Genomic DNA, 13,913 nt, shown 5'->3' with positions numbered 1-13,913 from the left:
GAGCTGATTTTACCTACTCTCATTCCTCTCCAGGGTCCCACTACTTGGGAGATTTTCTCAAACTCCACACACAGAAAGCCACCGACCTTATTCCGGTATCCTACACCCCTTCCCTACCTTAATTACACTTCCCACTCCCAGCCCTCAGCATCGGAGTCAAGAGCAACAGGGACACTTCCGTTCTCCTTGTAGGACTGATGAAACCGTAATGAAGAACACCCCCTAAACTCCCATAATCGGTGCGGATTCCTATGGGGAAGGCCCATATTGTTGACATCTTTCAGGCCTTGGTTCTGGACCTTGAGAAGGAGGCTGAACTAGTGATAGCGATGCTTTTTAGGGTAAATGTATGTAGGTACTGGGGGAAGGGGAGGGATCAACCGAGAAGGCATGGAAGTGGTTTAAAGCTAATATTTCAGTTTTTGCTGCTCATATAGAGTCCAACCTAGGAGTTACTCATTTACAAGCTGTAAAGCTTCTCCAGACTAAAAATGTCTGAAAACCAAGCATGGATTAACTCTCCATACGAACAGTAAATTGAAAATTCAGCTTGTGAGTAAAATTTAAAAATTTTACTCCCAAAGCATTTTTTTTAGGTACCCACATTTTAAAAAAATTGTGTTACTTTTAATTAGAGTTGAAAGGCCTCAACTAGCATTTGCTGTTAATGACCAGTATGTGGAGTCTGATTTAGCTTTCCAGAATTAACATTTTGGGTTGTATTGCCAAATCACAGTCCTAAACGATGAATGTTGAATGATGCACTATGTTTTTGTTTAAATGAAATTTACTGAGAATAATTAACTTCAGAATTAAGGGAAATTGATGTTGCTATCATGAGGCAGCATAAAAAATACATATTTTAAAAACTGAAGACATTTCAAGCAGGTATAGTTCTTGAAGCAGAAAGAACATGAACCTGGGATTTGGAAGACCTGGTTTCTAGCTGCTACTGATCAACTCTATTACTCTGGGAAAGTAGGCCTCAGTTCTTTTTTCTGTAACATGAGTAAATTGGACTGTTTGAATTCAGAACTCAGAAAGTTGGAAGGGATCTTAAAGCCCTCTGTGAAAGAGTTTGGGAATGTTCTCCATTGCTGTCATTTTTCCTCCAGAAATAACCTGGTTTGGAAGTCATTGGTCCAACGGGAATTTGACTCCCCATAGAAATTGGAGAAAAGGTAATGCAAGTAGAGAGGAACAGCTGTATATCTGTTTGAGGAGTAAACCCACTAACAGATTCTGGTACGAATTTCAGAGACATAAAAAGAATGAGTGTATGTACCTTAAGTGTACCAGTTTCCTCACTCTCTCCTGGCAGAAGATGTAGCACTTTTAGTGGTGCTGGGATTCTGGGATGTGTTCCTATTACGTCTAATACAGATGAAGATGTGGTAGAAGGAAAGATGGTGGCAGAAGGACTGGATAAAGAGGCAAAATTGCCCGCAAAAAAGAAAAGAAAGAAGGGTTTGCGAATTAAGGGGAAAAGGCGACGCAAGAAACTGATCCTTGCGAAAAAGTTTAGTAAGGATTTGGTATCTGGGAGGCCAGTTGCAGATGCCCCTGCTTTGTTGGCTTCCAATGCCCCTGAGCAGGATGAAGAAAGTCTTTTTGAGAGCAATATAGAAAAACAGATCTATTTACCTAGTACTAGAGCCAAAACCTCCATTGTGTGGCACTTCTTTCATGTTGACCCCCAGTACACCTGGCGGGCTATTTGTAACCTCTGTGAAAAAAGTGTTAGCAGGGGTAAACCAGGTAGCCATCTCGGGACATCTACTCTTCAGCGACATCTGCAGGCAAGGCATTCACCTCACTGGACCAGGGCCAACAAATTTGGAGTTACTAGTGGGGAGGAGGATTTTACTTTGGATGTACCTTTATCTCCCTCTTCCGCTGGAAGCAGTGGAAGCTTTGAATACATCCCTACTGATCCATTGGATAATAATGGAATGGGAAAGAAACGTGATAAATCAGTATCTGATGCCCTGAAGGCAGAAAGAGGGAGATTTCTCATCAAAAGTAACATTGTCAAGCATGCCTTAATTCCTGGAACAAGAGCCAAGACATCTGCAGTTTGGAATTTTTTCTATACCGATCCTCAGCACATCTCAAGAGCTGTCTGTAATATATGTAAAAGAAGCGTGAGCCGGGGTAGGCCGGGTTCTCACTTAGGAACTTCAACACTTCAACGACACCTGCAGGCCACACATCCCATCCATTGGGCAGTTGCCAACAAAGACAGTGGTGCAGTTGGAAATGGATTAGATGAAGCTGAGACTGAGAGAAATGATCTCTTGAGTGATACTTTGCCTGGAGAGAAGTCTACAGGCAGCCAGGATGTAATAGCTGAGGACCTTAGTGACTCTGATTCAGATGAACCTCCTGTATTAGAGGTTGAAAATAGAAGATCTGAGAGTCCTATTCCTGTTGCAGAGCAAGACACTGTAATGCATGCACAGGAACAAGAAACAACATATTGTGAAAATTCAACCTCAAGTCAAATAAGTCAGGCAATTATTCAAATGATTGTGGAAGATATGCATCCTTACAACTATTTCTCAACTCCAGCCTTTCAGAGGTTCATGCAGATTGTGGCCCCTGACTATAGGTTACCATCTGAAACTTACTTTTTCACTAAGGCTGTGCCTCAATTATATGATTGGGTCAGAGAAAACATTTTCTTAACTTTGGAGAATGTTCAAAGCCAAAAGATCCACCTGACTGTGGACATATGGACCCATGACCCATCCACTGACTATTTCATTGTGACTGTACACTGGGTCTCTTTGCAAACTACACCTTCTTCCAGTAATGGCAGGATCCCCAATTTTAGAAAGTGGGCAGTTCTCTGTGTAACAGGTTTGGCCAAAGACTGTTTGATAACCAACATTTTACAAGAATTAAGTGACCAGATTGGTCTGTGGCTTTCTCCTAATTTCCTCATCCCTAGCTTCATCGTTTCTGACAATTCTTCTAATGTAGTACATGCAATCAAAGATGGTGGTTTTACCCACGTGCCATGCTTCCTGCATTGTTTAAATTCAGTCATTCAGGACTTTTTCTGTGAGCACAAAAGCATTGAGAACATGTTAGTGGCTGCTAGGAAAACCTGTCATCATTTTAGTCATTCAGTCAAGGCCCGTCAGATACTACAAGAGTTCCAAAATGATCACGAACTTCCATGGAAAAATTTGAAGCAGGATGAAGCTGGCCATTGGATTTCTACCTTTTATATGTTAAAATGGCTCTTGGAGCATTGTTACTCAGTTCACCATAGTCTTGGTAGAGCCAGTGGAGTTGTGCTCACCTCCCTTCAGTGGACTCTAATGACATATGTTTGTGATATTCTTAAACCATTTGAGGAGGCCACCCAGAAAGTGAGTGTGAAGACCACAGGATTGAATCAGGTGCTACCCCTAATCCATCATCTACTCCTTTCCCTGCAGAAACTCAGAGAAGATTTTCAAGTTAGAGGTATTACTCAGGCCCTCAATCTGGTAGACAGTTTATCTCTGAAACTTGAAACTGATACCCTATTAAGTGCCATGCTCAAATCCAAGCCCTGTATCTTGGCTGCTTTGTTAGACCCTTGCTTTAAAAACAGTTTGGAAGACTTTTTCCCTCAAGGTGCTGATTTGGAAACTTACAAGCAGATCCTTGCAGAAGAAGTTTGTAACTATATGGAATCTTCATCAGAGGTCTGCCATATTGCAACTTCAGAAGCTTCTGGTTCCTCAGCCATAGTAGGAGCTGATTCATTTACCTCATCTATAAGAGAAGGCACCTCCAGTTCAGGGTCTGTTGATAGTTCAGCTGCAGATAATGTTGCCATTGGAGGCAAAAGCTTCATGTTTCCTTCTGCTATGGCAGTAGTGGATGAATACTTCAAAGAGAACTATTCAGAGACCTCAGGAGGTGATGACCCTTTGATTTACTGGCAGAAGAAGGTGAGCGTATGGCCAGCTTTGACCCAAGTTGCCATTCAGTATCTGAGCTGCCCCATGTGTAGCTGGCAATCTGAATGTATCTTTACTGCAAATAGCCACTTTCATCCAAAGCAGATCATGAGCCTGGACTTTGACAATATAGAACAGCTGATATTTCTGAAAATGAACTTGAAAAATGTTAACTATGATTATTCTTCATTGGTTCTGAGCTGGGATCCTGAGAATGAAGTTATTCAAAGCAGTGAAAAAGAAATATTATCTTAATTTCTTTTTCCTTTCTCCATTTAAAATGGGCAACTTATTGCTATGTTACTGTGTCCTAATTGCTATAATTGTTGTATACAGTTATACTAATTATTCTTTATGCACAATCTGGGGAAACCTGAAAACACAGAAAGGGCTGAAAATTCCTCAAGGGTAATATAATGTTGACAAAGTGAAGATTAACTTTAAAGATTTCATAGTAGTAACTCAGTGTAGCTGTCACTTGAAATTTTGTTTCTACCAATTGAGAGAAAAAAAGACTTTTTTAATTAAAAAAATATAGTGCAGCATTGAAAGGCCTTAGGCTATTTCTGGCTGGTAGATTGAACTAGTAATTGGTTTTAAGTAAAAATTCCTCTCAACCTGGGAAGTTTGATTGCTCTGAAACCAATGAAATAGAGGAAAAGCATACTAAACTGGTATCTCTCCCCATCACCACCATTTTTCTGTTTCTTTAAAAACCCTGATTCATGCTTACAGCTTGGCAAAAACAAAGTTCACAAAATTGTTTTATATTTGGGAATTCCTAATTGCCTCCTCATACTGGTCAGCGTTATAATTTCAACTTACTAAGTGTGATAGAGTTGCCCTTTATATTTAAGATTGGGTCTATATAGAGAGGAAACATTAGAAAACAATTAGGAAGAAATTACTTTTAGTCTGTGAATTGCCCTTTTTAACTTTTATTGTAAAAACAAAGATTAGCTACTTTTATATAATTTATGGGTAAATGACAATAAAAAGTTTACAGAATTGAAAAAGATTGAATGGAAATTGGAATGAAAGCCCCATGAGTATACTGTGACAAACCAGTATCCCTTTCCCACAGAATGTTTCTCTGAATTTAAGTGATCTTAAATGTCTTCTTAAAATTATACTGAATGATCCATAATACTGTATTCTTAACTATGAGATTATTTTGGCCTCAATTCTTATTTAAAAATAAGCAGTCAATATTTTCATGTGTTAGGAATCATCACCTCACTGGTAAAATGAGAGAATTGATCTCAATTGATCTTGTCCCTTTCCACTCTGGAAGTATGTTTTTGTGATTGAGTGGGAGGCCATAAATGATGACTTTTAGTAAAAGTCTATTAAAAGTTTCAGACTGAATAACTAATGTAAGATCCCAATTTTTCCTTTTTTTCATTTTAGATTTGGGGATATTCCCTGCCCAAAAATTTCCTGGAAAATTGACTAGTATTAAGTGTGAGTAAAAGGTGTCCACTTTTTTTTAAGTTTTGATTTTAGTTTTGTCTTGGGTAGTATTTGGCAAGATTTAGCCTAGAAATTATGTAGTATTTATTACGTGAGAATCAAAATTGCTTTGTTACTGAGCTGGTTCAAAATTTAGAACTCATTTCTATGTATCAAAATTGTTTTTTTGTTTTTGTTTTTTGTTTTTTTGAAATTCTTAAATGGTAAATGTACCATTGTGAAATGAAATTTCAACTCCAAAAGTTTACCCTTTTACTAACTGGAGTAAATGGATAATTATAAAGTCTTTAGTTGAAGCCATCACTAGTAAAGAATTTGGAACCTAGGCTGCATAAGCAAGCCTTTGCAGGGCCACCACTGAATGTCATGCCAGTGTGACACTGGTGTTGCTATAACAGAAGGAAAACATCTTCCCTTATTAGATAGAAGCTTTCTGTAATTTTGACAGTGCCAGTTCAGGATGACTATAATGCTGCTCTGCCTTCTACAGCTTGCTGCACCACTCTGTAGTTACTCTATAACTATACATTTCTATCTTTTTTGGTTAAACACTCCCTGAAGGTGATAAAAGATGATGTGATGATTACATACATCCACATTGTAAACATCGATATATGTGTAAGGATTTCCCTTCATCTTTATTTTGTGGGCTGGGCAAAATTTAGTGTAACATATTAATATACTTCATGATACTTTGGTAGAAGAGGAAGTTCACTATTTTTATAATGAACCCAAATTTAAAGGCTTTTGTAGTGTATTTTAAAAGGGAAAACTTACCCAAATGTTTTATTTCTACACATTTGTGTATGTGTGTGTGTGTGTGTGTGTGTATAAGCCAGTTAGTATATATGTATATGTATATTATACATAAAACACTTTATATTTGTACATACAAGTATGTTTTTATTATACAGATAATAAAGATGGGGGAAGGTTTCTGTTTTTTTCTTAATAGGTGAAGAAATCTTGAAGACCAGAAATTGGATCTTATTGAATTTTGGTGTTCTTTTTCTTTTTTCTTTTTCTTTTTTCTTTTTAAATTAATTGTTCAGCTATGGAAGATGGATTTTTTTTTTTTTAATTCTTTGAATCTCAAGTTCATCTTTATATGAACCCTTTTTTGTTGTTTTTTTGTTGAGGAGATAACTAACCCTAGCTGTCTCCAGTTTGACAAAGGTTGTTTGAATGGACTTAAATCTCTCAGTAGTTGGGAGATGTTTTAAAAACACACCCTGTGTTTGAATTGTGGCTGAGAGGTTTCCTTGGCAATGTGAGGAGGAAAATTCTTTCTGCCTCATTATTATTAATTCATGGATTGAGTGTTGGTTCGACCTACAGGCGTAATAGATTGGAACTCAGTGAAGACACAGACATTCCTGCTGAGAGCAACCAGCTAATAATGTAAGTGTGGAAATGTGTTCTTTTTTTCCCTGATTAAAGGAGTGAACATTTTTGTAATTTAAGGCATAATTTTCCTGGATCAGTAAGAAAATCAAAAAGATATTGTCAACACATTTTTTTCTTGTAATTGGTCATGAGTTTTTAGGTTTTTTGATGGAAATATCCCTACCCCCTCTTTTTTTGATAATATATGCACATTATAAAAAAGGTAAAAACAATATAAACAAGGTGGACTCTTCCTGTAATTCCACCTCCTCATAGAAAAGCACTGTTAATAGTTTATCGTGGCATAGTTCAGTGTCCATACACATAGCTCTGCCTCACCTTTTTTTAATGACTACATAGTGTTCCTTTATATGGATGGATGTGCCATAATATAATGTATCCCTGATTGATAGACATTTGGGTTTTTGCCATTAAAAACAAAAAAGCCCTGCATCCAAAAACAGCTCTGTACACACATATATGTGAACTATTTCTTTGAACCACTTCTTAGATCGAATTTGTAGAATTGTTAAAATTCCCTAAAGAGATTATACCAATTTACTGAATTAATGAAGTCTTTTTGATTTTTAAAAGTTCTTAACACATCTCTTTTAGTGAAGATATTAATCTTTGGCCATGTTGCTGATAAACCTTTTGCTATATGAATGTTTTTCATTTTAGGTAGTGAAATCCATCAGTTTTATTACGGTTTGTAACTTTGGTATCATGTTAAGGACAGGTGTTTTTCATCCTGAGCTTATAAAAAAAATAGCATGCATTTTTTTTTCCAGTACTTGGGCGGTTATATATTTTATATTAAAAATGTAATCTGGATTTCCCTGGTGACGCAGTGGTTGAGAGTCCGCCTGCCGATTCAGGGGACATGGGTTTGTGCCCCGGTCCGGGAAGATCCCATATGTCACGGAGCGGCTAGGCCCGTGAGCCATGGCCGCTGAGCCTGCGCATCCGGACCCTGTGCTCCGCAATGGGAGAGGCCACAACAGTGAGAGGCCCGCGAACCGCCCCCCCCAAAAAAAAATGTAATCTAAGGATTGTAATTATATGACATTGTCTCTCTTCCTCCCATTAAGCATTGTCAAATATTGCTTGCTTTTTTGTTCAGCATAGTTACGAATTTAGAATCTTTCTTATATAGTGCTTTTAGTGAGCTAAAGCCTCTTTGCTATGCTTGCTTTTATTCCCTTGGAATCTTTTTGTATGAAGTAGCAATTGTTTTTTTCAAATGGGTAGCTAATTTTTTTGGTTAATTTCAAATGCCACCTTTTCCAGAAATTGCTTGGATTCTGTTAATCTTGTACTCGCTCATTTGCCAATATTACATTTAAATGTTATCTTTCACATCTATGATAATACCAGGAAGCACAAGGCCTCTCATTCTTTTTAAGATTTTCTTTATTTTTCTCAGTTACTCTAGGTTATTTTGCAGTCTGTCAAGTTCCAATAAAAATAAAGTATCACTGAGATTTTGAATTGAAATGCATTCAATGTTATTATCTGAATGATTGTTGCTGGCACATAGGAAATTTATTGATCTTTTAAATATCTTATTTTAAATTTCTTTAGTTGATTGTTAGATTTTATAGTTTGCAAGCATATAATATGCAGATACTAAAATTTTTGCCTCATCTTTTCTAATCTTTATACTGTTTTTTCCTTATTGCATATACTGGACTCTGGAACGGTGTTGAATGATGGTGCAGATAGCGAGACTTTTTTTTGCCTTTTTTTGTTCTTGTTTTTTTGCCTTGAGTGATTTACCTCTAGTGTTTTACCATGTCTCATGTGTTGACAGTTTCTGATGAATTAGTACATTCATGCTAAGGAGGTTCCTTGTAATTTACAAAGAGTTTTTATTGGGAGTAGATGTTGTGTTGTAGCTTTCTTTTTTTTTAAGCCATTTTAACTTTTTTTTTTTTTTTTTTTTTTTTTTTTTTTTTTTTTTTTTTTTTTGCGGTACGCAGGCCTCTCACTGTTGTGGCCTCTCCCGTTGCGGAGCACAGGCTCTGGATGCTCAGGCTCAGCGGCCATGGCTCACGGGCCCAGCCGCTCCGCGTAAGCCATTTTAACTTTTAAAAAAATTATAATTTTCAATCTTTTTTTCCCACCGTTTTTCTGTTTTTGAAATCTTAAGATACCATAGAGTTTCTGTTTTTAGCCCCCCCTTTATTCTATTAATGTAATGAATTTCCCAGTATTAAACCATTCTTTGTCCTGGAATCAACCTTCTTTGATCATGTTCTCTTTTTTTTTTTTTTTTTAATTTATTTTATTTATTTTTGGCTGCATTGGGTCTTTGTTGCTGTGCGCAGGCTTCTCGTTGCGGTGGCTTCTCTTGCTGCGGAGCATAGGTTCTAGGCGAGCAGGCTTCAGTAGTTGTGGCTCACGGGCTCTAGAGCGCAGGCTCAGTAGTTGTAGTTCACGGGCTTAGTTGCTCCACGGCATGTGGGATCTTCCCGGACCAGGGCTTGAACCCGTGTCCCCTGCATTGGCAGGCGGATTCTTAACCACTGCGCCACCAGGGAAGCCCTTTTTTTTTTTTTTTTTTTTACGGTACGCGGGCCTCTTACCGTTGTGGCCTCTCCCGCTGCGGGGCACAGGCTCCGGACGCGCAGGCTCAGCGGCCACGGTTCACGGGTCCAGCCGCTCCGCGGCATGTGGGATCTTCCCGGACCGGGGCACGAACCCGTGTCCCCTGCATCGGCAGGCGGACTCTCAACCACTGCGCCACCAGGGAAGCCCAGGGGAGCCCCTTTGATCATGTTTTGTTACTCTTTCTATATACTGTGGTTCACTTAGCTTTATTTAGGATTTATCAGCTATATCATAAATCAGATACCCCAAGTAGTTTTAACAAGCAATAAAATAGTGCCTTTTCATTGTTTTGTTCTTTTTCTACTATTATTTAGTTATTTTCTCTAAATTTTTTTTTCTGAAGTTAGACTACTTCCTTCAGTAATTTTTAAAAGAATACATGGAGTACATAGATGGTATATACTTTCAGAGACTTTTCCAGAAACTTCTTCCAGGGAAATGTAGTTTGAAAGGCTAAATCTTAAGGTCATAACTTCTCCTTTAAATTCTGGATATTTTGTCTTTTGGCATTTTAGAGATTCAGATGAGAAGTCAAATGTCAAGTGTGATTTTCTTTCCTTTGTCATCAGTCTGCTTTTTCCTAGAAGCCCGTATGAGTCTGTCTTTACCATTGGAATTCAAAAATTTCACCATATATGGTATAGTAAGGATGTCTTTAAAGAAAATTTCTGCCTGGCATTTGATGAACCCTTTAGTTAAAAGACTCAAGTTCATCCAGTTTAGGGAAATTTCTTGTATTGTTATTTTATTATCTCTCCTAATTTCATTCATTCCTTGTAAAATTTTCATTGTGTAGAAATGGAATCTTCTGGAATTATTTCCATGTTATATATCTTTTCTCTCATATTGACATCTTTTTGCATTCTGGTAGATGTCCTGACAATGATATCCCATAATTCAGTTGTGTTTTTCATCAACGTTTATTATTTATCTATTCCTTCTACTGAAATCTCTTTTTCAGGTTTTTCTTTATCCTGGGTACTTTTATTTTTTTCCTTTTAAAAAAAGGAATATGCTACCTTAGTTTTAGATTTTTGTCTGGGGTAGTATTAATTACTGCCAGTTTTTTACCTCTACATTTTTGGGAGCTATTTTCTTTTTTCTTTTTTTTTTTTTTTTGCGGTATGCGGGCCTCTCACTGTTGTAGCCTCTTCTGTTGCGGAACACAGGCTCCGGACGCACAGGCTCAGTGGCCATGGCTCACGGGCCTAGCCGCTCCGCGGCATGTGGGATCCTCCAGGACTGGGGCACGAACCCATGTCCCCTGCATCGGCAGGCGGACTCTCAACCACTGCGCCACCAGGGAAGCCCTGGGGGCTATTTTCTTACATAGCAGTTATATCCTTTTTTCCCTACTAGTGCAAGTTATAGAAGTTCAGTGTGTAAAACAAATATATGAAGGAACTGTTCTGTGTAAACATTAGTGAGGTGGTACACATCTACTCAGGATTCAATCTCTCCATGCCTTGCCTACCTCTGAGGGTGTTTTGCAGAACCTAATTTGAAAGAACTGGGGGGGAAAAAAGTACAATTCATGCTATCTTGTTGCTATTTCATAAGTTCCATTTTGTTGTTCGATTAGTATGTAGGAGTCTTCCTGAAACCAGCAACAGTTTCACTGTTCTTTGAAATGTTGATTTCAGGAATGAAATTGACCTCTAAGCCTTCTTTTTCTTTTATAAAAAAGCTTTTCTGTTGTAAAACTTGTTCATTCTTTTCTGATGAATACTTTTCCTGTTGCACGGGGCATTGTAATTATTTGAATGTTCATTGACCCCATTTGAGGCAATTTTTTTTAATTTAATTTTTATTTTATATTGAAGTATAGTTGATTTACAGTGCTGTGTTTCAGGTGTACAGCAGAGTGATTCAGTTATGCATATACATATATCCATTCTTTTTTAGATTCTTTTCCCATATAGGTTATTACAGAATATTGTAATATACTGTGTTATACAGTAGGTCCTTGTTGATTATTTTATATATAGTAGTGTGTATATGTTAATCCCAAACTCCTAATTTATCCCTCCCCCCTATTTTCTTTCTTTCTTTTCTTTCTTTCTTTTTTTTTTTTTTTGGCCATTCTGCTGTGGGATCTCAGTTCTCTCACCGAACACAGGCCATGACAGTGGAAGCACTGAGTTCTAACCACTGGACCACGAGGGAATTCCCTCCCTCCTGCCAGTTTTTTTGTTTTTGTTTTTTTTTCACTTTTTCTTTTTTTTTTTTTTTGCTGTACGCAGTCCTCTCACTGTTGTGGCCTCTCCCGTTGCGGAGCACAGGCTCCGGACGCGCAGGCTCAGCGGCCATGGCTCATGGGCCCAGCCGCTCCACGGCATGTGGGATCTTCCCAGACCGGGGCACGAACCCATGTCCCCTGCATCGGCAGGCGGACTCTCAACCACTGCGCCACCAGGGAAGCCCCTCTCCTGCCAGTTTTAAAATATTTATTTATTTATTTGGCCACACTGGGTCTTAGTTGCAGCATGTGGGATCTAGTTCCCTGACCAGGGATTGGACTTGGGCCCCCTGCATTGGGAGCGTGGAGTCTTAACCACTGGACCACCAGGGATGTCCCCCTCCCCCCCAATTTTTAAAGTTAATCTTTTGGTGTACCCTAGAAGGCGGAATGCTTTCCCTGTGTTTGCGGTCATAGGAATCCTGGTAGTGGATTGGTGAGGTGCTATTAGAGGTCCAATCCTTCGTGGATCAGTGATGGTCAGGTTGGTTAGGGCAAACTTAAATTTTTTATGTCTGCGTTGCATTATATTAGAAAACTTAATGTTATTCTCAGCATAAAACAAAATAATCAGTAGCCACCTGTAATTCTACTACCATGGCTGTAACTACTGCTAACATTTTGGTCTATGTTCTTCTAGACTTCTTCCTGCTACTCATCTTCACCAGCATTTGGTGGTGTGTTTTTGGATTTTAGCTCTTCTAAAAGGAATTTGCAATTCCCTGTGATGTTGAGTATCTTTTCATATGCTTGTTTGTCATCTGTATGTTTTCTTTAGTGAGGTGTCTTTTTCGATCTTTTGTCCACTTCTTCCAGGAGTGTTTATTGAAAAGACTATCCTTTCTCCATTGAAATTGCCTTGCTCCTTTGTCAAAGTTTAGTTGACTATATTTGTAATCTGTGTTAGTTTCCTAGGACTTCCATAACAAAGTACCACAAACTGGGTGTCTTAAAGCAACAGAAATTTATTATCTCACAGTTATGGAGTCCAGAAGTCTGAAAAGGTGTTGGCAGGGTCATGCTGTCTCTGAAACCTGTAGGGAAATGATCCTTCCTTGCTTCTTCTAGCTTCTGGTGTTTGCTGGCAATCCGTGTCATTCCTTGGCTTATAGATGCATCGGTTTTTGAACATTTAGGTTTCTCGGTGGTTTTTCATTGTTAGGAGAAGATGGTGATGAACTTTCTTACGCACTATTATTTTGCATATTTGTTTAATATTAATCTCAGGATCAATTCTAGAAATGGAATCGGAAGTCATAGGGTATGTACATTTTGAAGGTATGTTTAGTGACATAACTCTTCTAACCTTGGTTGCTGACTTAAAGGCTGGTTTTTGTCATGGCCTGCTGTTCTTGGATTAGGAATTGTTAGTGGGAAATATGAAGGAATTTGATTCAGCTGATTTCAAATTGTAGATCAATGTTTCTGTTGTTGTTGTTGTTTCCGGCCGCACCTCTCAGCATGTGGAACTTCCCCCACCAGGGATCGACTGCATGCCCTGTGCAGTGGAAGCACAGAGTCTTAACCGCTGGACCACCAGGGATGTCCCTAGATCAGTGTTTCTGAAACCCGATCTTCTGATGTAGGAGTTTGTAGAAACCGCTTCCAAGTTGTGGCTTGTGCTCTTGTCACGTATTTTTACTTCTCTAGAAGCTTTCTTTCTTGAACCCTTTAGTGCAGGGGGTCAGGGTATGGCAGGGACTGAGGCGGGAGGGAATATTGGTCATTTTGCATAAGCACTATTTTATGGGTCAAGCCCCGAGAACTTCTTTTGCTCCTTGTTTGCAATTGGTGTGCAGCTCTTTGTCCATCTTAATTATATTAGCTAGCTCTGCAGATTTTTCAGGGGTAATTGTTTCACCAATTTTTCTAGTGAGACAGTTTTTCCCACATACTTATAATTATATACTTTTGAAATAACAAAAATGCTTGTGAAAATATTGGAACTTCTGTTAGATGAAAAACAATCTGGTTTGTCAGAAATGTAGATTTAGCAAATTACCTTGTGTAAAATAATCCAAGTCCCATTAATAATCTAAACTGCAGATCATTTATTGAGTGTGTAGTGCTTACCTAATTTATGCTGAAGCACCATAGAGAGTGCAAAAGAAAGAAGCATGGCTATTCTTAACAAAACTTTTACCTTGTAGATGAAAATGTACAACATTCACATCAGAATAAAATGTGAATCAGTTTTCATAAGGCTCTGTTATAGGCAATATAGACATATTAATACAATTAAA

The 13,913-nt window shown here is 38.3% G+C and overlaps 1 protein-coding gene across 1 annotated transcript; it reads left to right on the top strand.

Moving 5' to 3' along the window:
- Window positions 1-5,892: 5,892 nt before the first annotated feature.
- Window positions 5,893-5,991, top strand: LOC307070292 (uncharacterized protein; the record flags this gene model as incomplete). The annotated part of the gene is made up of 1 exon (XM_079728591.1): window positions 5,893-5,991. The coding sequence occupies one exon, from the start codon at window positions 5,893-5,895 to the stop codon at window positions 5,989-5,991; it is 99 nt and encodes a 32-aa protein (XP_079584717.1).
- Window positions 5,992-13,913: the final 7,922 nt, after the last annotated feature.

Source organism: Hyperoodon ampullatus, assembly GCF_949752795.1.
Source record: "Hyperoodon ampullatus genome assembly, chromosome: 2".
NCBI lineage: Eukaryota > Metazoa > Chordata > Mammalia > Artiodactyla > Ziphiidae > Hyperoodon > Hyperoodon ampullatus.
Note: the sequence above shows the minus strand (reverse complement) of the source record. Positions and strands in the feature narration are given on the sequence as shown.